Here is a 27,713-nt window from a genome sequence, read left to right as displayed (position 1 = left end):
TGGTCACGAAGTCAATGAAGTTAAGGAATTCTGCTACCTAGGCAGTAAAATAACCAATGACGGACGGAGCAAGGAGGACATCAAAAGCAGACTCGCTATGGCAAAAAAAGGCATTTCTGGCCAAGAGAAGTCTACTAATATCAAATACCGGTCTCAGTTTGAGGAAGAAATTTCTGACGATGTACGTCTGGAGTACATCATTGTATGGTAGTGAAACATGGACTGTGGGAAAACCGGAACGGAAGAGAATCGAAGCATTTGAGATGTGGTGCTATAGACGAATGTTGAAAATTAGGTGGACTGATAAGGTAAGGAATGAGGAGGTTCTATGCAGAATCGGAGAGGAAAGGAATATGTGGAAAACACTGATAAGGAGAAGGGACAGAACGATAGGACATCTGCTAAGGCATGAGGGAATGACTTCCATGGTACTAGAGGGAGCTGTAGAGGGCAAAAACTGTAGAGGAAGACAGAGATTGGAATACGTCAAGCAAATAATTGAGGACGTAGGATGACCAAAAAAAACGACAACATAGGTGTGGCCAAGAAATGATACGTTACAAGGTGGCAAAGTTAGTAAGAGTTCTGGTTGGGAAATACAAAGGACCACTTACAGATGTCCAGTTTGCTCACTTTTTTGCACATCAGAAAGTTTAGTAATGGACGGAGTTCGATACAGTACGAAAGATTAACTTCAGAATTCCTAGATTTTTAACCCTCGCAGTTCCCTCGAACAGACTCCCCTATGGACGGCATTGTAATAACCATCCTAGGCGTAGAGAAATAATTCAAGGAGTCGAAAACAAATACACTCCTGGAAATGGAAAAAAGAACACATTGACACCGGTGTGTCAGACCCATCATACTTGCTCCGGACACTCCGAGAGGGCTGTACAAGCAATGATCACACGCACGGCACAGCGGACACACCAGGAACCGCGGTGTTGGCCGTCGAATGGCGCTAGCTGCGCAGCATTTGTGCACCGCCGCCGTCAGTGTCAGCCAGTTTGCCGTGGCATACGGAGCTCCATCGCAGTCTTTAACACTGGTAGCATGCCGCGACAGCGTGGACGTGAACCGTATGTGCAGTTGACGGACTTTGAGCGAGGGCGTATAGTGGGCATGCGGGAGGCCGGGTGGACGTACCGCCGAATTGCTCAACACGTGGGGCGTGAGGTCTCCACAGTACATCGATGTTGTCGCCAGTGGTCGGCGGAAGGTGCACGTGCCCGTCGACCTGGGACCGAACCGCAGCGACGCACGGATGCACGCCAAGACCGTAGGATCCTACGCAGTGCCGTAGGGGACCGCACCGCCACTTCCCAGCAAATTAGGGACACTGTTGCTCCTGGGGTATCGGCGAGGACCATTTGCAACCGTCTCCATGAAGCTGGGCTACGGTCCCGCACACCGTTAGGCCGTCTTCCGCTCACGCCCCAACATCGTGCAGCCCGCCTCCAGTGGTGTCGCGACAGCAGTGAATGGAGGGACGAATGGAGACGTGTCGTCTTCAGCGATGAGAGTCGCTTCTGCCTTGGTGCCAATGATGGTCGTATGCGTGTTTGGCGCCGTGCAGGTGAGCGCCACAATCAGGACTGCATACGACCGAGGCACACAGGGCCAACACCCGGCATCATGGTGTGGGGAGTGATCTCCTACACTGGCCGTACACCACAGGTGATCGTCGAGGGGACACTGAATAGTGCACGGTACATCCAAACCGTCATCGAACCCATCGTTCTACCATTCCTAGACCGGCAAGGGAACTTGCTGTTCCAACAGGACAATGCACGTCCGCATGTATCCCGTGCCACCCAACGTGCTCTAGAAGGTGTAAGTCACCTACCCTGGCCAGCAAGATCTCCGGATCTGTCCCCCATTGAGCATGTTTGGGACTGGATGAAGCGTCGTCTCACGCGGTCTGCACGTCCAGCACGAACGCTGGTCCAACTGAGGCGCCAGGTGGAAATGGCATGGCAAGCCGTTCCACAGGACTACATCCAGCATCTCTACGATCGTCTCCATGGGAGAATAGCAGCCTGCATTGCTGCGAAAGGTGGATATACACTGTACTAGTGCCGACATTGTGCATGCTCTGTTGCCTGTGTCTATGTGCCTGTGGTTCTGTCAGTGTGATCATGTGATGTATCTGACCCCAGGAATGTGTCAATAAAGTTTCCCCTTCCTGGGACAATGAATTCACGGTGTTCTTATTTCAATTTCCAGGAGTGTAAGTCATTTAAGTCATTAGGTCCGGATGGAATACAAATTCGGTTTTTAAAACAGTACCGTACAGCACTCGCCCCTTGCTTAAATTGCGTTTATCGCGGCTCTTTCGCCCAGAGAAAAGACCCAAGCTACTAGAAAAAAGCGCATGTGATGACTCCTGCATATAAGTACAAAAAGAACGGACCCGCAAAATTACAGACCAATATCCCTAACATCGGTTTGCTGCAGAATCCTTGAGCTTACTCTCAATTCGAATATAATAAATTTTTTTGAGACCGAGTAGCCTACGTCCACGAATCAGCATGGTCTTAGAAAGCATCGGTCGTGTGAAACTCAGCTTGCACTTTCCTCAAGTAATATACTGCGAACAGGGCCGCGAACTATAGATGAAGGGCAACGAGCAGATTCCATATTTCTAGATTTCCGGAAAGCGTTTGACACAGTGCGTCACTGCAGGCTGTTAAAGAAGGTACCAGCTTACGGAAAAATTTCACAGATATGTGAATGGCTCGAAGACTTCTTACGTAATAGAACCTAGTATGTTGTCCTTGACGGCGAGTGTTCATCAGAGATCAAGTTATCGTCAAGAAGAGTCCCAGTGATATGTGACAGGATCGCTATTATTGTCTTCACACGGAAATGATTTGGCGAACAGAGCGGGCAGCAATCAGCAGTTGTTTGCAGATGATGCTATCGTATACAGTAAGGTGTCGAAGTTGAATGACTGTAGGAGGATACAAGATGACTTAAACAAAAACTTCCAGTTGGTGTGATGAGTGGCAGCTAGCTCTAAATGTAGAAAAATGTAAATTAATGCGGATGAGCAGGAGAAACAAACCTATAATGTACAGCATTAGTAGTGTCCTGCTTGACACAGTCACGTCATTTAAATACCTAGAGGTGATGTTCCAAAGCGATGTTACATGGAACGAGCACGTGAGGATTGGGGTAGGGAAGGCGAATGCCTGACTTCAGTTTATTGGAGGAATCCTAGGAAAGTATGGTTCATCTGTAAAGGAGACCGCATATAGGACGATAGTGCAACCTATTCTTCAGTACTGCTCAGGTGTTTAGGATCCGTACCAGGTCGGTTTCAAGGAAGGCAATGAAGCAAATCAGAGGCGGGTTGCTAGATTTGTTACTGGTAGATTCGGACACCACATAAGTATTACGAAGATGCTTCGGGAATTGAAATGGAAACTCTTGGAGGGAAGGTGACATTCTTTTCGAGGAAACCTATTAAGAAAATTTTGAGAACCGGCACGTGAAGCTGACTGCGGAATGATTCTGTTGCCTTGAACATGCACAGCGCGGAAGTACCACGAAGATAAGATACGAGGTATTAGGGCTCATATGGAGGCATATACACTCCTGGAAATGGAAAAAAGAACACATTGACACCGGTGTGTCAGACCCACCATACTTGCTCCGGACACTGCGAGAGGGCTGTACAAGCAATGATCACACGCACGGCACAGCGGACACACCAGGAATCGCGGTGTTGGCCGTCGAATGGCGCTAGCTGCGCAGCATTTGTGCACCGCCGCCGTCAGTGTCAGCCAGTTTGCCGTGGCATACGGAGCTCCATCGCAGTCTTTAACACTGGTAGCATGCCGCGACAGCGTGGACGTGAACCGTATGTGCAGTTGACGGACTTTGAGCGAGGGCGTATAGTGGGCATGCGGGAGGCCGGGTGGACGTACCGCCGAATTGCTCAACACGTGGGGCGTGAGGTCTCCACAGTACATCGATGTTGTCGCCAGTGGTCGGCGGAAGGTGCACGTGCCCGTCGACCTGGGACCGGACCGCAGCGACGCACGGATGCACGCCAAGACCGTAGGATCCTACGCAGTGCCGTAGGGGACCGCACCGCCACTTCCCAGCAAATTAGGGACACTGTTGCTCCTGGGGTATCGGCGAGGACCATTCGCAACCGTCTCCATGAAGCTGGGCTACGGTCCCGCACACCGTTAGGCCGTCTTCCGCTCACGCCCCAACATCGTGCAGCCCGCCTCCAGTGGTGTCGCGACAGGCGTGAATGGAGGGACGAATGGAGACGTGTCGTCTTCAGCGATGAGAGTCGCTTCTGCCTTGGTGCCAATGATGGTCGTATGCGTGTTTGGCGCCGTGCAGGTGAGCGCCACAATCAGGACTGCATACGACCGAGGCACACAGGGCCAACACCCGGCATCATGGTGTGGGGAGCGATCTCCTACACTGGCCGTACACCACTGGTGATCGTCGAGGGGACACTGAATAGTGCACGGTACATCCAAACCGTCATCGAACCCATCGTTCTACCATTCCTAGACCGGCAAGGGAACTTGCTGTTCCAACAGGACAATGCACGTCCGCATGTATCCCGTGCCACCCAACGTGCTCTAGAAGGTGTAAGTCAACTACCCTGGCCAGCAAGATCTCCGGATCTGTCCCCCATTGAGCATGTTTGGGACTGGATGAAGCGTCGTCTCACGCGGTCTGCACGTCCAGCACGAACGCTGGTCCAACTGAGGCGCCAGGTGGAAATGGCATGGCAAGCCGTTCCACAGGACTACATCCAGCATCTCTACGATCGTCTCCATGGGAGAATAGCAGCCTGCATTGCTGCGAAAGGTGGATATACACTGTACTAGTGCCGACATTGTGCATGCTCTGTTGCCTGTGTCTATGTGCCTGTGGTTCTGTCAGTGTGATCATGTGATGTATCTGACCCCAGGAATGTAACAATAAAGTTTCCCCTTCCTGGGACAATGAATTCACGGTGTTCTTATTTCAATTTCCAGGAGTGTAGATAGTCGTTTTTCCCTCGTTCTATTTGCGAGTGGAACAGGGTACCCTCCGCCACGCGCTGTACGGTGGTTTGCGGAGTATCTACGTAGATGTAGGTGTAAATATCTTATGCCCACCTTTCGGATAACGTAATCTAGTCACATACTTTCTATATTAAAATTTATAAAAAATATTTATTGTGTTTAACGATTTCCTGTGCCACATTCAGTAATTGTTTTTAATTTTTCAGAACACAATAAGCCAAAAATTTAAGTCTTAGCAGTAAATCTGATATTCTGCTACAAATGTCATATTCATAGTTTCAAGTTCAGGACTCTTCTTACACATCCATATATCTTTAAAAACTATACTACGAATAAAACTCATCGATAATTAACGAAATCTGTATTTTTTTTAAAAAAAAGTCGTGGTGATCACAGAGTACCACTCCTTTCTGAGTACACACAACGGAAGATGCTTTGACATTGCTAAGATTGTGCTAAACTTATTTTCAGGCTCTGGAACCTACTTCTATGTCAGTATATAAGTGAAAAGAATGTTGTTAGTAAAAGTTCAGAACAATTAAAGAATTTTGTTTTTCTCCTTAGGTTTTTATGCAGTACCCCCCCCCCCTCCCGCCCCCTCCCCCAAGCCTTGTAGTACGTGTTACGGAAAATACGTTGGTATTTCTAAGGTTAATAATGGTTCTTCCTTACGTAACTTGGATTTGGGGGACAGATGATGTTGCCACAGCTAAGAAACGCTAACTGTTATCGATGTTTCCGGTAGGACACGCGCGTGCATTGGCAGGACGGCTCTGATGACTGCGGCGACATCTCGAGCGAGGAGGACGTCGAGAGCGGTGCACTGGGGGCCGAAGCCAAGCAGAGAGCGACCGGCGTCAGCATCAACAGGCACGACAGTCCGGCGCACACTGCGAGAGAAGGCGGCAGCGGCGGTGGCGAAGGCAGCGGCAACTGCAGCGCGGCGGGGGGCGGCGCGGCGCCAGCGTGCCCGCGCTCGGGAGAGCTGTGGGCGCGCGCCGACGTGGAGGCGGGGCTGCGCGCGCTGCCCGGCGCCGACGCCGCCGCGCCGCTGGTGGCCGCGGGCGACGCCGAGGCGCTGCTGCAACGGCCGGCCGACCAGCAGGACGCGGCGCTGCTGCTCGCCGCCTGGCAGGGCCGCGCCGCGCTCGTCCACCAGCTGCTGCTGCGCGGCCGCACCGACCGCCTGCTCGCCGCCACCGACGCTGACGGCAGGTGCGCCACACTGCTCCACTCTCGTCGATACATTTGTACACTGCCCTAGCGAATTACTGCGTCCAATGTTACTTTACCAAGTCCTATGGAAGACGTCTCACGTGAAAAAGTAGAACAAATTTCTCTTATTTCCGTCAATGATCACAAAATTTTTCGTCGTTAGACTAACGGTTTCGGTCAGCAATGACCATCTTCAGATCTGTTTTATAACATTTTCTAATATACTAAAGGCATAATGGCATAGTCACAAAATCAGTATCGTTACACATATTTAAAATATGGTGCAAACTAAGCCACACTGCCAGTGAAGTCATACGCTACTGTCCACAACACATTATGACGTACCGCGACGCCGGTGAGGGTATATAAGCATCGACATACAGGATGAAAAGTATTTAAACCGACAAACTCTGGGAGGTTGTAGGGGACATCAAGACAAACATTTTTCCCTAATGTCATTTTTTCCTATGAGGAGTATTTAAACCAGTAGAGGAAGATTCCTCTGGCGGCAAATTAATTAAACCAACAAACAATTTTCCATTTTTTTATGACCAAGAGACAACACATTAACACAACCCAATTTCAATTACAGCAGATTTTCAAAAATGCCTCCATTGGCACGTAAACACAGTCGGATCATGTTCTGTCTGACACGGGCAAAAACCCCAGGAGTATCCTCAACTGTTCCTGCTGCTGCTACTATCACAGCAACCAGATCCTCTTCTGATGCAACAGGAGTTGCGTAAACAAGGTTGCGCATCTCTCCACACACAAAAAAGTCCAAAGGGGACATATCTGGGGATCGAGCAGGCCATGATACAGGACCATCTCTGCCAATCCACGTTTCTGGGAACTGTCGGTCCAGGAATCGACGCACACGACGACTGAAATGAGCCGGCACCCCGTCATGTAGGATCCAGATGCGTTGTCTTGTAGGGAGCAGGACGTCTTCCAGCAATTCTGGCAATGCTCTGGCGAGAAAATTGTACTAGTGCCTGCCATTTAATAGCCTAGGTAGCAACTACTGCCCAATTAAACAGTCCCCAACAACACCGACCCACACATTAAAGAAGAACCGCACCTGATGAGCGCTAGTAACTATGGCATGTGGGTTATCCACACTCCAAACATGCGAATTGTGCATGTTGAAGACTCCATCACGCCTGAACGTTGCTTCATCGGTAAACAACACAGAGGATGGAAATGTAGGATGCATTTCACACTGTTCCAGGTACCACTGCGAAATCTGTGCTCTGGGTGGATAAACAACTGGTTCCGAGTTGTGGACACGCCGTAAGTGAAATGGGCGTAACAATTGCTCTCCAAGGACTGTTCTTACATTCGTCTGATTCGTCCCCATGTTATGTGCAACTGCACGAGTGCTGTTTGAAAGATCCCGCTCCACACGCTGCAAGACAGCTTCCTCAAATTGCAGCGTTCTTACCGTGCGACGGCGTCCCTATCCAGGTAATCTGCTAAATGACGCGGTCTCACGCAGACGTTGGTACACAGCTTCAAAAGTCGTATGATGCGGGACACGGCGATTAGGATATTATTGTTGATAAACCTGCTGTGCAGCTCGTCTGTTGTGGTACGCTACGTAGTACGCACCAACCGTATCAGTGTACTCACTCCAGGTGTATCGCTCCATTAGTAATCAGACACAATGCACATCAACACTGGTGGACAGCAGTTGCCTACAACTGAAGAGTGTAATACGCTCTCTAGCAACTGAAGATCGTAATACGGCCTCTAACAACTGAAGAGCGTAATACAGCCTCCACCGGTTTAAACAATCCTCATAGGAAAAAATGACATTAGGGAAAGATATTTGTTTTGATGTCCCCCAGAACCTCCCAGAGTTTGTCGGTTTAAATACTTCTCGCCCTGTATAGGCAAACTACCAGAGTAGCCGTATGTCTTTCCGCCGTGCATGCGGTAAATGCGGAAACTTGAACTATGGTGACGCTATTATCAAATGTGTTCAAACAGGACCAACATGCTGTTATTTTTCCTTGGCTTCCGTAGGAAAACACCACGGGTAGCCATCGCAGAAAGAAGAATGTGTATCAAGAAGCATGTCTGTCGAAAACAGGAAAAATTGCGACGAGGGGTGTTGATGTATCATGACAATGCAGGTCCCCTTATAGCACATGCCGTAAGCCAGAAGTTACATATAATCACGTAGTATACACTCGAGCACACGCCCTATACTCCTGATCTCTCCTCATGTGTTTCAAATGGTTCAAATGGCTCTGAGCACTACGGGACTTAACATCTGTGGTCATCAGTCCCCTAGAACTTAGAACTACTTAAACCTAACTAACCTAAGGACATCACACACATCCATGCCCGAGGCAGGATTCGAACCTGCGACCGCAGCAGTCGCGCGGCTCCGGACTGAGCGCCTAGAACCGCTAGACCACCGCTGCCGGCCCTCATGTGTTTATCATGCCCTCGGTCACTTAAAAAACGCCTTGAAGGGTCGCTGATTACCGTCGGACGAGGATGTGCAGCAGGCAGTTACGGTCAAGTTCACGCAGGCCCGTTTTACCAGACGGGTATCATCAACGTGGTGCCCCGATGGGATGACTTCCTCAATGCTGACGGCGATTTTGCCTGATTGGCATACCTATTCCGGACCTTTTGATCGCATAACATTAACATATACCTCAAACGAAGACAGCGATACCAGAAACACCTGCACAAAACGACATAATCGAAAAATAATGCACACAAATTCCTCCAGAATGAACCCAAAGAAAATACTGTACATAAAAAGAAATGAATAGCACTACAAACAAAAATTAACACGGCCAAAACCTACAAAAAATAAATAACGAATAAATACCAAACTGTCAGTCCCATTACGACAGACCAAGCCACAAAAACAAACATGTACCATAAGAGTGAGCCACCGGTAACAACAACACAAACCCTATAAGAGCAAACGATTTGATATACGCAGCGCCTCAACGATGTCGCATTCGGGAGAAAGACAGCCATATATTTGTGAAAACCAAAATTATAAATAACATTAATATTAGATCCACTCACAACCATTGAAACTACACATAGTTCACAAACACCATAGATTATACTACTAACTGAGACAACCACGGATAATATTTAATAACAGGCTGCCCTCAATGCCAGCGGCTTACACCCTTCGCAACGTAAACTCACGACGTCACACGCGACGCCATGGATCAAAGCAGACGCTTGGAATCGTACACTGCGCTTGACCCCTGCTAGGTGATGAGCTGGCGGAAGGCCTGCGTTTCTCTGTTATCAAGGAAACGTCTGGAACAGGGCCTGTGACCGCCGTCTGCCTTCTCTTATGCGGCAGTGTGTCTAACTGCAGAAACTTCCTGAAGAGTGATCAACGTCCCATGTCGTTCGCACGCAGAAACAGCAGCATGGAGGCGGTGGATTCTGCCGAGTGGCTGTATCGGCAATGGTCAGTAGTCGGATACCAGTGCTCCGTCGAATGACTTGACTGATGCCTTGTTCTATTCCGTTACATACACTGTATGATCAGAAGTATCCGGAAACCTGGCTGAAAATGACTTACAAGTTCGTGGCACCCTCCATCGGTAATGCTGGAATTCAGTATGGTGTTGGCTCCGCTCCGCGGAGCGCCCCATTCTGCTCTCACACGATGTCTAATAACTACTGAGGACGCTGATATGGAATACCTGGCAGTAGGTGGCAGCACAATGCACCTAATATGAAAAACGAATGTTTTTGGGGTGTCCGGATACTTTTGATCACATAGTGTACCACATCGACGGTTCTACACCTTCAGAGTGGCGCTGTCTCAGCATCCAACAACACATCCTCACTGGCTTCATCAGGAGCCATTTCTGTAGGAATGTTCCGGGAGAAAGCGACAGCTTGACTACTTGCACTGTTGCAAAGGGACACTTCTTGGATCTTGTCACAACTTCTTGTGGCGTTTCTCCACCTGCAGCAGTTGTTAGAACGTGTTAATCAATAATACCTAATGAACTATTTTAACTGCTACTGACTTCATTTATTGTCTAGAGATCTCTTATATTTTGATATTGATCTACTGTAGTTGTCGATGTATACTTCCCAATCACATTAATACGATCATCCGTCAAAAGCGGAACTAACCACCTTTTCCAGCGTGGACCACTGCGAGAAGTGCAGGAAGAGTATCAATGACGTTCTGGAAGGTACTGACAAGGATCCAGAGCCTTGCTGACTCTAGTGCCGTGGCAAGCTGCACTAGGTTTCTCGGTCGAGGATCTATGACGCGAAAAGCCCGACAAGGTGGTCCCACACATTCCCGATTGGATTTATATACGGGGAGTTCCACGGCCACAGAAATATGATAAAACTCGTCCTAGTGCTGTTCGAACCACGCACATACACTGAGATTTGTGTGATACAATGCATTGTCTTGCTGGTAGATGCCATCGTGCCGAGAAGAAACAAATTACATGTAGCGGCGTGCATGGTCTCCAACGATAGATACATACTGGTCTTGATCCACTGTGAGTTCCAGACTGAAGATATCGGCCAGGGAAAAATTCCCCACGCTGTAACGCTCCCTCCTCTGGCTTGGTACGGCGATTGTTGCACGGTCTTCACTTTCAGGCGTTTCACACTATACACAACAACGGCCATTTACCGGATGGAGCATTAAACGTGATTCAACTGAAAAGGCCACCTGTCAACACTCAGTGGACGTCCAGTTGCAGCACTGGCGAGAAAATTCCAGCGTCCGTCGCCGATGAACAGCAATGAGCATGGGTGCACGAAACATGTGCCTGCTGTGGAGGACCATACGCAGCAACGTTTGCTGAAAGGCCGTTGAGGGGACTTTGAATGTAGCCCCTTGGTCCATCTGGGCGCTCAGATGCTCAACAGTTGTACATGCCTTCGCCCGTGCACATCTCCACAGCTGCAGTTCATCCCTGTCATGTGTGGACCATGGTGTACAACAGTTGCCTCGGCGCCAGTTTTGGATAGCGCCATTTTGTCGTACACAGTGTACATTAACAATTGCAACATGCAAACAGTTTACAAATGAGCTGTTTTGGGAATGCCTCCACACTTGACTCAAAAAACCAAAGATCATGTCCTTTTGCACGTCAGAAAACCACTGTTTCCGCATCGCGACGACTGCACTGTTTTCCACAGCACTCCGACATGCTTCATACACCCTCCAGTGCTAGTCCTACCACCTGCTGCCAGTGACTGGTTATCGCACGTTTGCTTCGAACATAGGCGGTGGTGACAATGTGGTTGGAACTGTATTCCTCACTAGAGTATCAAGCAACTTGTAACGCAGCAAAATATTACGAATCGTCATCTTGCATTAAAAACGTACCTTGCCACGGAGGTAGGAGCGGATCAGATTTTGGTTCTCGCGCTCGTGCCATGTATTTGCTTAACGCTACGTGCAGCACTTTACCCATACATTCTATGAATCTGAAGAAGTACTATTATAAATTAAATGTTCTTCTTGATGCCTCGTATAACATATTCTATGGATAAAACAACCATACTGTTAAAGTTTCAAATCAGTAACTTCCACAGTTTCGAAAATATAAATTTTTTACCTGAAATACATAGTAACCGTGATGGCGTTGTCAAACTGAATTAGGGACTGTAAGGTATTCATCAATAGTATCAATTTAATTTTCTGGAATTTTCTTTAGTTTCATTGCCACAGATTTCGGAAGTGATTAACAGTACACTGGAAAATTATTACATCTTTGTGTCTTGGTTGTGTGAGTGTTTTTGAGAGACATGGTGAATTGAGGACATACGTAATGTGAGAATGTGATATCTTATTGAAACTATGTCAATGTAAGCGTGAGAAACTTGTTGTGTAACAGGGGAATTTGTGACATATGTCCAAGTGAGCTTGATTTTGTAAAAGGCAGCCGGAAGGGGCGCTGGGCATTAAATTTATTAGTAATTTACTTTGTGGAAAGGCATCGTATTTTGTTTTCATTAAAATTTATCTAGTTTCGGAATTACGAGATTTATAGTCTAAATTAAGTGTGGTAATCCGATTGGCATACATTAGAAATACCGCGAGTATAGAAGTGCTCGAGGTGGTCTGATTTGCTAATTATCATACTAGCCAATTTCCCGCTCATTTGACTAGGGCTTGGTGCCTCTGATCTATGAGTCGATATGTCGCTCGGGAGCCACTTCTGGTAAACACCTTTGTTCAATCGCGCTGATAAAATTTGTTCCAAAATGAAGAAATCCGCGCGTTTGATCGGTTCTCGTGTGTTGATGAAAAGCGACGACAGTGTTGAGTATTTTGAGAAAGTTTGAGTCTTGTGAGTGATTTATTTTAGGTGATTTCGCGCATGAACTTCTCAAGTCGTAAGTAAACTCCGCGTGGCGTGTTTCGTCCAAATTACGAGACATTATGGCGAGCACTTCTGTGCCAGAAGATTACTGGACGATTGACTGTGTTAACTCGCAAGTAGGCGTGGGTCAGTGACTGTTTAGGATGTTTAAGATATCGGGTTGGACTAAACATCTTCTGGCTCCTTTTGGGTGTGAACTTATTACAGAGACAGTCAGTAACATTTCATAATTAGCGTTGGGATATTAAATAAGGACTTGATAGCCTCTTTCCTTGTTTTAGAGACAATAAACCAACTAAAAGAAAATTTTAGACATTCGATAGTTTAACTAACTTTCAGCTACTGCCCATGGACTAGAGTTACGTGATCTTTGCCTGGTAGGTATTTAATCGAATTTTTTTTCAAGGCTGCTTTTGCGGCTAAACCAGTATCTACCACCGCAGGCTCAAGCGACAGATAATCTGAAGACTATCCGGTAGGTGGAAAGACTGTATAAAGGATAGTGAGAGAGCAACCTGCTCCGCTCATAAGATGCATTTAGCGACCGCGAAAATAAAGTGCACAGTCGAATGAAAGCAGCAGTGTAAAATCCGCGTTGGAAAGACACAAGCTTGTGCAGATAGACTTTTGAACTGAAGCGATAGGACGACGACTTAAACCCAGAGCAGAATTGTAAACAATATTAGCGGAAGTTCAGGACAGAGCAGGCAGAGAGGTCAGCGAACTTCAGGAACGACGACGATAGCAGCTGGCAGTAGTGTCCGCAGCACATCAGCAGCAGGAGCAGTTGGCAGCCGTGGATGGTGCTGTGGGGTCTAGAAACTGGAATGGAACTGGCAGCCTTTGGCGGACGGACTCGCAGAAGTAGAGAAAGAGCTTAGTAGTATTTTCATTTGGTGTGTATGAGTGTGTGCGTGTGGTGGGGAGAGAGGGGGGGGGTGGAAAGAAACTTGTCAACATGGGGAAAAGTGAGAAGCCTGTAATAAGAGAAAGGAGGAGGTTGTTGATTTTGCTGATGCAGTATGTGCAGATGATAATAGGAGAGGAAATTTTAGTTTTGATGTGCCTCAGATTAATGACACTGGTTATTCAAATTAGGTATCTGATTCTTATGGGTCAATTAATGAGAAAAATACGAGGAAAGCTGATGTTAAGTTGGCACCTGGCCTTTTGAAGGAAAAATGAGGGAATCATTTTTGAAGTTGATGAGAGAAAAACATGTGCTCTTGTTCAAGTAATAAGTAGGGGACAGACACCCGGTCCTAATGTCAAATTAGTACTATTTACTGTCACTGAGGCGAAAATAGAGCCAGCATTGGCACCTTGTGAGCAGAATGTTTGCATTGAAACCATGTTCCAAAAGATTATTAAACAGACGGAGGGTATTAATAGTAAAATAAATGATCTTGGGTCTGAAATTAATAGTAATATGAATACAAAAATAGGTGGACTGTGTAATAAAAAGGATAGTAAAATAAGTGGAATAGTTTCTCATATGAATCAGGGGTTTTTAAACCATCAGGACAGTTTGAAAATAAATTTGAAAAGGAAATTCAGGAGGAAATGAATCACAGAATTTGAGGCTTAAGTGATTCTGTAAGAAAATGATGTGTCACAGCTTAACGAAAACGCGAGAGGACAAATTTGCCATGCGAAACAAGAATGCAAGAATGATGATAATGAGCGTATGGCATTGGTGGCCAGGAGACCCCTCGCCCCTCGCGGGGCGGTTCGGCCTGCCGCTCCTCAAGTTCTTTAACGCCACTACGGCGACTTGCGAGTGAATGAGGATGAAATGATGATGAAAGACACACAACACCCAGTCATCTCGAGGAAGAGACAATCCCCGATCCCGCCGGGAATCGAAACCGGGATCCCGTGCGCGGGAAGCGAGAACGCTACCGCAAGACCACGAGCCGCGGACAATGCAAGAATGATATTGTAAAACTAAAAGGTGAAGTAACTAATCGTATAAAGCAAGTTGCTGAAGACAGTAATCAGCTATGTGAACAGTTAAGTGCTGACTTGACTAAAGTACAGGCCCGAGTAGATCATGTTGAAAAACAGTGTAATGAGGAACATAAAATTCTGGCTAGTAAAATTAAGGAGGAAAGTGACAAATGTAAAATTTTTGGAGGGCAGGTGTGTGCAAGAATGACTGATTTAGAAACTAACTTGTTAGAATTTAGTACAGCAGTGAATGGTAACTTACAAGAGCATGACACTAGACTAACAAATGTAGAACAGAAAATTACTAACTGTAGTAGTCGTGTGATGATAAATAGTATCGCAGTCATCTAAATTACCTATGATAACCGCAGACAGTTTTTGAGATTTGATCCCAATAAGAGTGTGCATCGCAAAGAGTTCTGGAGTGATTTTGAGAATGTGTTGCCTAGGTCATGGAATGACGACAGAAAATAGGCTTTGTGGCATCTAATCTTATGGGAGAGGCATGTGTTTGGGGAAATTTAGCTGTAGACAATTATGGCAACATGGGAAGTTTTAAACAGGCGTTCTTTCAGGAATTCAGGGGAAAAAGAAAACAGATGGAAGTATTAAACAGCTTTTGGTCAAGTGAAATGTTTAACCCAAAGAAAGACACTTTTAAGAGGTTTGTGCAGACGTGGCAGTTTTGTTTTACATGACTACCAAGTTAGAAACAGAACAAATTATAAAGGAGTTACAAAATAAGTTGTATTTGTAGTGGCGAAATAAAATAGTTTCTGCGCCCAGATAGGACATAAACGAGTTCACTGGTTACTTGAAACGCGTAGAGAATCTTCTGAAAGGAGTGGAAAATTAAAAAAGATATTATTGGGCTCCTACATGGCAAAATGAAGTGAAAGTAAACAGAGTAGGTGGCAGAGAGCTATCACAGAGGAAGGTGCACAGGACGAGGGGGCTTTACTGGATATAGAAATTACGACAGGAACGGGAATGACAGCTGATACGATTGTGGTGCAAGATCTTAGCAAACTAAGCACTGCCTACTAAAGAGAAACCTGTAGGGAATATGGAAGAAAGCACTGTATGTGCGGAAAGTATAATAGAGGAGGAAGATACACCGGCAGACGAACTTTTAGGTAGAATAGAGGAGATTCTATCTGATAGCGGTGGAGCAGTTTCAGATGTTGAAGAAGGTGTAAGTAGAGTGTAAGAAAGCTCATGGGATAATGATGCAGCTACAAAAGTATATGAAGCTGGGAGTTATTTTGAAAATTCTGACAACATAAAAGGAAGTGCTGCCGAATCTGAGAGGATTAGAGAAGGTAAATTTTTGGAGAAATGTTTTGACTTCTCACTAGTAGACAGAATAATTAAAGTTGCCACAATTAAATTAGAATAAGACCCGATAAATATGTGTGTTATTTCCTTAGAAGGTATAGGAGTGGACAGACATGAGGTAGTGCGGGATTTATTGGAAGAACCAGATACTGAAACTGTTGAAGGATCATCAGGGCAACTGATAATAGGGGTTAACTTTTTCTAAAGAAAAAGTTCCTTGCTCACTTGATAGCGGTTCAGATGTATGTGCAGTATCAAAAAATTTTGTAGATGCTATTTCCAATCGGAAAGAAATAGTTATTATGCCCGTCTCCACAATAAACATTCTAGTAGTCACAGATAAAAGTAAGAAAGCAGTAACTCATGAGGTCATGTTACCTATAAAGATTCAGGGTGAGCAACTGCACCAGAATTTCATGATAATTTTCGGGTTGAGGGTAGAAATGTTGGCTGGGTCAGTTTTTCTGCAAAAATACAAAGGGGATATCGATTTTACAAACATCGAAGCTGTCGTTATAGTAAATGGAAAGCGCTTGGCAGTGCCATTTGCAGGAAGAAAGCGATATCCGGCAGGAGAGGAATGTGATATTCCTATACGTTGCTGCAGGAAAAAAGGGGATATAGTGTGGAACAATGAATATGGAGAAAGGAAGGTTATTGACCTAAAGAAGTATATACAGACAGAGGTAGGGACAGCAATAGCTAACTGGCCTCAGGGCAAGTGCATATTTGCTACAATAAGTGTTTGACGAACGTCAGGCATCCCGAGTTGTTAGCAATATTATTTCCTTTTCGTTTTCGTGTCGTCAACCTACCTCTTCTTCATTCAGAACTTCTATTATCATCTGTTCTTTCTTCGCTATCTTATATACAGTGCACATATTTTTTCGTAGGATATAAAGAGTTATTGACAAATAAATTTCAGTATGAAATAAAGTTACTAACAGGCTAAAGGAATGATTGAGAAGAATACATGAAAGTATAATAAGGCAATGTAAAATGGAAGTGTGGTGACATGTGTTTCTACCTGTTTATTTAAAAGTTTCAGAACAGAGGAAATACTGTTATGACTGTCAATGAACAAGCCAAGAGATTCAGTACAGATGTAAAGGTGAACATTTGTATTTTGTGCAAACTGCCAACTGAGGCACTTAGTGTAAATGTTCAAAACTTTGTCATTTATTGCGTATTTTTTAATATATATATATATATATATATATATATATATATATATATAAGCTTATGAAACAGCAAGTGTTACCCTTTATATGTAAAGATTTTCTAAAAATTATGAAATGTAGTTAATAGTATTTGAGAGTAATGTTGGAAAAAATATGATCAGAAGCCAAGAACTTGCACAGTGAAGAATGAATGTTTTCCCAGCAGTAACTTGCTTGAGTATATTTGAGTCTGAAATGCCTTTCAATAACTGCTGTTTTTAAATCTGACTTGGGTAAAGATAGGGGTAGTTAGAATACCATTTACTTTAGATTAGTGTAGATTAGTTCACGTTTTACTGAAATAAAAGTTTTTTTCTGAAAAAGAATTTATTCAGAATAATAGTTTAGTGGAATAATGTTACTACTGGATACATAGTCAATGATAGCCAGAAAAATGTGTTTGCAAACACACCTATTATGACCAGAAACAAATAGCGTATGTATTTGGAAGAAATACTTATTATTTGGCTTAGACATACTGGATTTTGCAGATACGCCAATTCTGTAAACCGGACACGAGACTCACTTGTACCTTACAGATGATTGGACGTTGATGTTTGTAAAGCACCCAGGAGTGGAACTGATATAAGAGTAAATGTGAAAATAAGTACCCACACTGTTTCATCGAAAATGAAAATATGTCATTTATATAGACGATCACCATATTGGAAAAAAATTTGTGACATATAGGAAATGGTTCCCCTGTCACACTATTGTTAAACAGGACAAGGATGCCAATAATAGCGCTTTTTATGAGCAGTTTGTAAAAAAACTCTGCTTAGTTAAAAGAGAGACGCCCTCCATGGCACCTTCACTTAGTATAATAATTTTTTTTTTTTTTTTTTTTTTTTTTTTTTTATGAGCGCTCACCATAGCGGATTTCAGGAATAGCTTACACTTATAATGAAGGACACAAAACAAAGTGCATTTTATATAAATATGATTTTAGTGACTTAATTTAGGAAGTTTTTTCCATTACAAAACATTCTTTTTACAATGAAAATTGGCAAAGTAAAGTTTAAGGATGAAAGGAGTTTAACAAAAGACCTAAATTGTATTACTTTTTATCGAACGGACATTTGCTTTGTTAAAAAGAATCAAAAATTAGAGTTTTGAGGAAAACTTTATTTGTAATACTATTAAGTCCAAGCCATAAAAATTTGATGTATTATCGTAACACAGTAAAATCTTTTCAAAATTTTCATTTTTGAATTTGGTATTTGGCATTCAAAAAATATGTAATGAATCTGTGGGTAATTAGTTTTCGTTTGATTAGTTAAAATTACGGCTAGTAATAATTTTGCCGTTAAAGAACCTCAAATGTACTTGAAAGTAATTTTCGGTTCACAGGGCGGGGCGGGTTCCTCTCTCACTTCCTTTAAACAATCTTTTCACCTATCTGCATAGGCTTCAGATTATCTGTCCCTTGAGTCTGCGATAGTAGATAATAGTTTAGTCGACAAAAGCAGCCTTTGGAAAAAATTCGATTAAATGCCTACCACGCGAAGATCACGGAACTCTAGTCCATAGGCAGTAGCTGAAAGTTAGTTAAACTATCGAATGTTTGGGCTTCTTGCATGACTCGTTCGAAAAAATGTCTAAAATTTTCTTTTAGTTGGTTTATTGTCTCTAAAACAAGGAAAAAGGCTATCAAGTCCTTATTTAATATCCCAACGCTAATTATGAAATGTTACTGACTGTCTCTGTAATAAGTTCACACCCAAAAGGAGCCAGAAGATGTTTAGTCCAACCCGATATCTTAAACGTCCTAAACAGTCGCTGACCCACGCCTACTTGCGAGTTAACACAGGCAATCGTCCAGTAATCTTCTGGTACAGAAGTGATCGCCATAATGTCTCGTAATTTGGACGAAACACGCCACGCGGAGTTTACTTACGACTTGAGAAGTTCACGCGCGAAATCTCCTAAAATAAATTACTCACAAGACTCAAACTTTCTCAAAATACTCAACACTGTCGTCGCTTTTCATCAACACACGAGAACCGATCAAACGCGCGGATTTCTTCATTTTGGAACAAATTTTAACAGCGCGATTGAACAAAGGTGTTTACCGGAAGTGGCTCCCGAGCGACATATCGACTCATAGATCAGAGGCACCAAGCCCTAGTCAAATGAGCGGGAAATTGGCTAGTATGATAATTAGAAAATCAGATCACCTCGAGCACTTCTATACTCGCGGTATTTCTAATGTCATCCAATCAGATTACCACACTTAATTTAGACTATAAATCTCGTAATTCCGAAACTAGATAAAATTTAATGAAAACAAAATACGATTCCTTCCACAAAGTAAATTACTAATAAATTTAATACTCAACGCCCCTTCCGGCTGCCTTTTACAAAATCAAGCTCACTTGGACATATGTCACAAATTCCCCCGTAACACAACAACTTTCTCACGCTTACATTTACATAGTTTTAATAAAATATCACATTTTCACTTTACGGATGTCCTCCATTCACTTTTTCCAATGTACTGTTAATTCGTCCGAAATCTGTGGCAATGAAACTAAAGAAAATTCCAGAAAATTAAATTATATGAACCTATCTTCTTCGTCGTAGTTTCAATTGATACCGTAGATGAATACCTTACGGTGCCTAATTCAGTTTGACAATGTCATCACGATTATTACGTGTTTCAGGTAAAAATTTATATCTTCGAAAGTATGGAAGTTACTGATTTGAAACATATGGTTGTTTTATCCATAAAATATGGAATACAAGGCATGAAAAAGAACATTTAATTTATAATAGTACTTCTTCACATTCATAAAATGTACGGGTTAAGTACTGCACGCAGCGTTAAGCAAATACATGGTTCGCCCGGCCCAGTAGCCAGCGCAAGCTGTGCGAGCGCGATAACCAAAATCCGATCTCCTCCTAGCTCCTCGGCAAGGTACGTTTTTAATGCAAGATGACTAGTAATAATTTGCCGCGTTGTTAGAAACTGCCACTTTTCTTGATTACAGACTATGACGTAGACACTATAGATCTGATGTCCACGGCATTGTATATATTCAGTATCTGATTACATTAAAAAAGAGGTACGTCAGTGATGTATTGGCCAGGAAAGTCTTGTGATTTTGTTGGATTACCTCTGCATAACCAATAACAAGTGCCTAGATAACATATTTTCATGTCTATGGGACAAATTACTGAAACGTTGAGTACAGATTCTGATGTCACAGGACTAGCTGTTCCAGGAATGTCAGGTCTTAAATTCTTAATAAAATAGAAAATGTACTGAAAGCGACATAATCCTGATATTCAGTGGGTTCTTTGAACAGATTACTCTAATTGCGGCAAACACGGAATAATTTGGCACTGCTAGATTCCCGAGAAAGTTAGAGTAAAAATCAGAGTTGGCACATGACTTTCTGACAACGAAATGATCTGCAAAACATTTCAAGCGACAATTTATTCGTAACCAATTTATTGGCTACGACATTCAGAGTAAAACTGAATAATTTGTAGAATAGTGGAAAATTAAACAAATGTGACCCAGGTAAAGTGATGGAATCAGATATTTTTGAGGGTTTCAAAAAGAATATTAGGCAATGATAGAGGAACATACAGGACAAACTGACCCTACGACTTGCTTTAGACGACATTGAAGAAGGGTAAACCTCTGTTCATCAATTTACAGAAAGGTTTTGACAATGTTCCCTACAATGCAATCTTTGAATTTCTGAAGGTAGCAACGATGAAATGCTATCAGGAATAAGTTATCTACACCTTGTGCATAAACCAGACTGCAATTATAACAGTTGGAGGACATGAAACGGAGGCAGACGTAGAGAAAGGACTGAAAAAAGAGTGTAGCTACCCCCGATTTTATTCAATCTATTCACTGAGCCACCTGTTAACATTTTTCCGTCCGGCGACACCACCAACAGTGGTGTCGTGTGCATAGTATCGCGCAGTGGCCGGTGACAGCACTTTAGTATCCTTTACTTTTTGTTGGTGTTTTGTTTAGGTAACTATGAGTTACACACGTCAACAAGTTTTTCACCATGGCAGACGAAAGAGACGATTATTTATGACGAATGCGCGGACGTCTTGTCTGACGTTCCGGACGATTTGGTCGATTGGGTAGAAGACATTGGATATACAAAAAAAGTGAACCAGAATCGTCGGAAGATAGTGAAATACGTCCAAGAAGAATTCGGCGAACGCTACGGTTGGCAACTGATTCGGATGAATCAGACGAAGAAGACAGACTACGATTTACTGAGGATCAATAATAAATCTGAAGGATCTCCGGGTCCACACATATTTCCCAAAGATACTCAGAGCGTCGTAGGTATCGCAGTACTATATGTTGGGAACGATCTACTTGAATATATTAGAAACGGAGCCAACAAGATTTACAGTCAAAATTGCAATAGAAGGAAAGTGGATAAAAAAAATGCCAAATTTGTCGAGGTTACGGGCCTGAACTTAGGAAATGGTTTGGGCTTGCTATCCTTATGGGAATTACTGGTAAACGAATCCGTTGCTAGACACATCGATATTTCGCCGCAAAACGATGTCCCGGACTGATTTAGACAAATATTATCATTTTTACATTTTTCCGGCAACAACAATAAACCGTATGATTCCGACCGGCTTTTCAAAGTGCAATTCGTAATTGATTATTTTTCCAAAAAGGTTAAAGAAACGTTTAATCTAAGTCAAAATATCTCAATTGATGAAGGAATGATACCGTGGCGTGGACAGTTAAAGTTTAAAATCAGTCGAAAATTACGAAATATGGCATACTCATTCGGATGCTGTGTGATTCGAGTACGGGGTACATTTCCTCATTCAAGATATATTCCGGCGCTGGGCAACCTTTAGCAAAAACAGTCATGGCACTATTGACACCTTCTTATGGAAAGTGCCATCACCTCTCCATGAATAATTATTATAACAGTGTAGAACTTGCAGAGAAGTTACTTGAAAAGAAAATTCGTGTTTGTGGAACGATACGGCAAAATAGAGGATTTCCAGAAAAATTAAAGCGCCCAAAAGTCAATGTGTTTGAAGCTTGTCATCAACGGAAAGGTGACAAGCGGCCGGCGACAAGCCAAGTAATCCGAATTAGCGCTGCTGGCGCCAAGCGAATAAATTTGTACGAGACGTGCGGAGGGCATAGTGTTAAGAAAACCAGGAAGAAATTTGGAAAAGGAATTAAAGTCGAGGGAGATAAAATAAAAACTTCCTAATACTGATTCTTATATGCGAAGTCAACATGCTTCCCTTTTTCAAAAATCCTTTTCCTTGCTATTCCTCTGGAACCCAAACTAATATTCCCTGAGACTGGCTTCTTTGACCATTTCCATTGTTCTGTAAATAATTAGTGTAGGTACTTTGGCGAAGGTCTGCCACCTCATTGTTAGTGATGTAACTAGGCAAAAGATCGACAGTTCAGGCTGTAGCCTCGACGACGACTGACATTCCTACACGTTGCTGCGACTTCTCCTGGAGCCAGGATAATAAATAAATCGATGAATCCTTTCACTATATGGCTGATTTTAGGCTAGATATCTCACACCTAAAGCAGCTCCTAGCCAGTCAATATTATTGCTCAAAACTTTCGATTGTGCAATAATATCTAACGTGTGTGGGTTATGTTGAGATGTTACAGAATAATACCAAACTGATCGAAACTTTTAAAATATACTGCGCAACCTGAGAAATACTGTGCCTTCTGTGGGCAGTACTGACAGTATCCTTGTAAATAGAATTTCAACGCATAGATTACTATCAAAACAAAGGTGTGAAAAATGGTTCAAATGGCTCTGAGCACTATGGGACTTAACATCTGAGGTCGTCAGTCCCCCAGAACTTAAAACTACTTAAACCTAACTAACCTAAGGACATCACACACATCCATGCCCGAGGCAGGATTCGAACCTGCGACCGTAGCGGTCGCGCGGTTCCAGACTGAAGCGCCTAGAACCGCTCGGCCACTCCGGCCGGCTCAAAGGTGTGAAATCACTGCTCTCGAGCAGAAGCACCCTATCAGTGCCGGAAACACAAGATCGCATTATTGTTCCATTGGCGGGTGCTTGACGAATCTCACAACCTTGTTGTTGTGATTTTAAAGAAACAATTTGCCGAAAAAGTATTTATACCCTCACTGTGTAGCTTGATAATAAACCATCTTTCCATTTACGCTTATAATCATTAAGTTTTTCAATTTCTGTTTTAGTTTGGGAAAAGAAGCAAAATTTAAAATGGCATATAGGTAAATGTACCATATGCGTTACTTAAAACTCGTCACTGATGACACTTCTGAAGAAAAAAAGTTCAACAAGTCAGATGAAAATAATCACCAATTCCGTTGAAATTTCAGGGGAATTCTGTAACCTAGTGTATGATTAACAATGAACATATGGGACTGAAACTTTCCAAAAGACTTTATTTTTACACTTCAATTATGTTTGACTTACGAAAAAGTACAGCAAATAGCGCACCATCTTCCCGTTCATCTCCCTGCACAGAGTGAGCAAATGAATCTTCTTACTATAAATATATTTTAGTTCATAGTTGATACTGGCTTGAACGAACAGTTCATAAGGGTCTGCAAGTCGTCATTGTGTTCACAGCTTCAGAGTAGCGAAAGTTTTACCAGGTCTGCAGTAAAAATGCAGTATTGTTCTATTAGAAAAACAAATTTGATGTGTCTTTATCTCTGGATGATAAAGTTACAAAAACATAATAGTCATTACTTTATAAACACTTGAGACTACTCATTAACGTTAAAATGGATTCTAAATATATATAATCCATATTAAAACTTAAAAGATAATTATGGTGAAGAAGTTCACCACTTCACTCTGAATGGAGATAGGAACAAAAATATGGTACACTGTTTGTTGCACATTATTTTTATATCTCTGATAAAGAACAGGGAGAAAATCCTTTGGTAAGTTTGCATTCCAGTTGTTCACTATTAAAAATATGAAGGACGGAAGGATTCCGCCAGAACTGAAACAGAATTGGCGACTTATTTTTGTCTGATTTGTTAACCATTTCTCGTTTGAAGAATCATTATCAGTTACGAGTAACAGCTATGTTTCTCTTGTTGACAGGTTTGGGAAAAAATTGGAAATTTGTGGTAAGGACTTATGGTTTCAAACTGCTGAGGTCATTGGTCCCTAAGCCTACACACTACTTCATCTAACTTACGCTAAAGACGACACACACACACCCATGCCCGAGGGAGGACTCGAACCTCCGACGGGGGGAGCCGCGCGGACCGTGACAAGACCCCCCTAGACCGCTCGGCTACATCGCGAGACGTTGACAGGTTTGTTTCTTTTGCTGAACCACAGTGTAAATTGCAAAAACGCACTTTCCGATAGCTATTGCGACAGAATCTTGAAACAGAGTGACTTGTTAAATAGGCAATACGCAACCAGAGAGGTCAATACATTACGGAAAATCTCACTGTGTAGTTTGAAGTAAGATAAGATAAGAAATAACACGTTTATTTTCGTACTGACAAATTCTCTTTTCACTAGCTGTCAATGACTTTTTGAAAACTGCAATACTGGATTGAAAAAATTAAATAAAAACTACACTTTGGCTATATCATCGCAGATAACAAAGTTCCATATGTTAAACATGCCGAAAAATGTTGTCCTGTTTCTGTGCTATAATCTGCCAAAACCTTATTTCGACATCTCAAAGGTGTAGGAGAGATGAGGTGTGTTACACATATTTCCTTCTCGTGTGCGTATTGTCGGAAGTGAATGTGCTACATAAAATAAATTTTCTCGAGGTTCGAGACAAATAGAGACATCCAAATTAAAGAAAAATTCGATATGTTAACTGAATTTCATATACAGCAACATATGGTGTAATATGCACTAAATGCAAAACCATAGTGACCCATGTTTTTGCACATCGCAATAAATATGAGCATTAGAAACATGATGGCCACTTCACCACGAAGCTGATATATACACTTATCATCCAGAACGTTGTGACCACCGATCTACAATCGAAATAAACCAATCCAGGCGATAGCAGTGTCACAGGCGAGGAATGATTGCTAGTCACACCACACACACACACACACACACACACACACACACACACACACACACACACACACACACACACCAACGCGCGCGCGCTCTACATTTAGTACCAGCGAGCATGGTGTGTCTGTGTAGAACAGGGAAGGTACATGATCTACCAGAGGTTGACCAAGGGAGGACTGTGACGGCCAGGAAATCCGTTATGAACATTTCAGAAACAGCAACTCTTGTCCAATATTCGAGGTCTTCAGTACATGGCAAAACCAAAGTGAAACCAAGAGGTTGGGCGGCCACTCCTCATTACAAGATATCGTAGGCTGGGCAGACTGGTAAAACAGGACAGGCGGTGAACTGTGGCAGAACTAATACAATCAGACTTTAATGCTGGGTAGAGTACAAGTTAGTCTGAACACACAGTGCACGAATACTCCTAACGATGGGCCTCTACCTCAGCCTATGACCAATGCACGTGCCAATGTTAACACCACGACATCGGCAACTACGACAGAAACGGACACGTGACCATCGGCACTGGACGCTGGCGAAGTGGCAGAGAGTTGCACGGTCTGATGAATCCCGACACTTTTCTCGTCATGCCGATGGGAGGTCGCGATGTAATCGTCTTTCAGAGGAACAGCTCTTCGACACCTGTACTGCGGTACAGAAACAAGCTGGCGATGGCTCCGTAATGTGTTGTGGAACAATCATGTGGACACCCACGGGTGACATGGCGCTCGTGCAAGGCACCATGACAGACAAGGACTGCCATACACTGGTTGCAGACCATGTACGCCCCTTCATGATTATAATATTTGCCGAAGGCAGTGGCATTTTACAAGATAGTGCATCATGCCACAAAGTCAAGAGTGTGATGGAGTGGTTTGAGGGACACAGTGACGAGTTCCAATTCTTGTATTGGCCCCCCAACTCGCCATAACCGAACCCGATCGAACGCATCTGGGATGTGACTCAACGTGGTGTGAGAGTTCATAGCCCGCCCCCGGAATTTACGGGAATTCGCTGACTTGTGAGTGCAGATGTGGTGCCAACTCCTGCCAGCGATCTACCAAGAACTCATTGCTTCCATGCCACGAAGTGTCACTACTGTTATCTGTGCCGAAGGTGGACACGGACATACTGTCAATTACGTAGCTGGTCATAATGTTCTGGCTGCTCTGTGTGAAGCTGTACCTAATGTAAAAGTCCGCAGCTCGTGGTCGTGCGGTAGCGTTCTCGCTTCCCGCGCCCGGGTTCCCGGGTTCGATTCTCGGCGGGGTCAGGGACTTTCTCTGCCTCGTGATGACTGGGTGTTGTGTGCTGTCCTTAGGTTAGTTAGGTTTAAGTAGTTCTAAGTCCTAGGGGACTGATGACCATAGATGTTAAGTCCCATAGTGCTCAGAGCCATTTGAACCATTTTTTTGTAAAAATGAATTTTTTGTAACCAAATAGTTTCTGTAAAATCGTGTTAGAAAGACAGCAGAGCCAGCACATGACATTAGTCTACTCCTAATGGCACTGTTGCACCCTGACTAGCAGCTAGCCAGTGTTCTGCACGTACAGCAGTAGGCGAGCATTGCTGCGTGTGACAACGCTGCGAGTTGGGACGCGGACTGCCAGCTTTCTTTCTGCTCTTAAACTTACTGTTCTCCCATACGTATCTCTGAAGGTGGTGAACGTAGCGGAATAGATTGGGAGATTTCTTGAAGAACTGATCCTTAAAACAACATAAGGGCACAAGGTACCTGTTTCAATGTTTTAAAGCAGAAGAGCGATTTAAAATGGAGTTGTCTTCGGAGAGCTGAGATAAGCGCGCACAGGTGAGATGCAATGTGGCGGGACGAGACGGAGGTGTGTCGGCAGGAGCGCGCTGCACCTGGCGTGCTACGCGGGCGAGGCGGACGCGGCGGAGGCGGTGTTGCGCGCGGGCGGCCGCGCGGCGGCGCGCCGCTGGGACGCGGCGGGGCGCGCCACGGCGCTGCACTGCGCGGCCAGCGCGGGCTGCGAGCGCGCCGTGCAGCTGCTGCTGGCCGCGGGCGCCGACGTCAACGCCGGCCTGCAGGCGGGCTCGCGCTCCCCGCTGCACTGCGCCGTGCTCAGCGACGCGCCCGCCTGCGTCCGCGAGCTGCTCGCCGCCGGCGCCTGCCCCAACACGCCTCAGGTCAGTCCGCACAGGCTACCGCCACCGGCCTACGACCGTGGCCATCACATTCTAGACCGACTGCCGGCCGCTGTGGCCGAGCGGTTCTAGGCGCTTCAGTCCGGAACCGCGCTGCTGCTACGGTCGCAAGTTCGAATCCTGCCTCGGGGATGGATGTGTGTGATGTCCTTAGGTTAGTTAGGTTTAAGTAGCTCTTAAGTTCTAGGGGACTGATGACCACAGCTGTTAAGTCCCACAGTGCTTAGAGCCATCTGAATAGACCAACTCGGGGGTAAATTTGTGTCAGCTTGGAAATCCTACCTGAGTTTCCTTAAATTTCAATTGCAAATTTACTCCCTAATAGAAACTATAAGAGAACAGAGACTGTAACGAAC

The 27,713-nt window shown here is 44.1% G+C and overlaps 1 protein-coding gene across 1 annotated transcript in view; it reads left to right on the top strand.

The window, feature by feature from the left end:
• Positions 1-27,713, top strand: part of LOC124729173 (transient receptor potential channel pyrexia-like) — a 163,994-nt gene that overhangs the window by 30,118 nt on the left and 106,163 nt on the right. Inside the window, exons 2-3 of the mRNA XM_047248493.1 lie at positions 5,788-6,257; positions 27,042-27,339. Of these exons, the coding sequence (XP_047104449.1) occupies positions 5,788-6,257; positions 27,042-27,339 (768 nt within the window). The remainder of the gene's footprint in view (positions 1-5,787; positions 6,258-27,041; positions 27,340-27,713) is intronic.

Source organism: Schistocerca piceifrons, chromosome 1 (genome assembly GCF_021461385.2).
Source record: "Schistocerca piceifrons isolate TAMUIC-IGC-003096 chromosome 1, iqSchPice1.1, whole genome shotgun sequence".
Lineage (NCBI taxonomy): Eukaryota > Metazoa > Arthropoda > Insecta > Orthoptera > Acrididae > Schistocerca > Schistocerca piceifrons.
The sequence above is the reverse complement of the archived record's forward strand: the minus strand, read 5'-3'. Positions and strand labels throughout refer to the sequence as shown.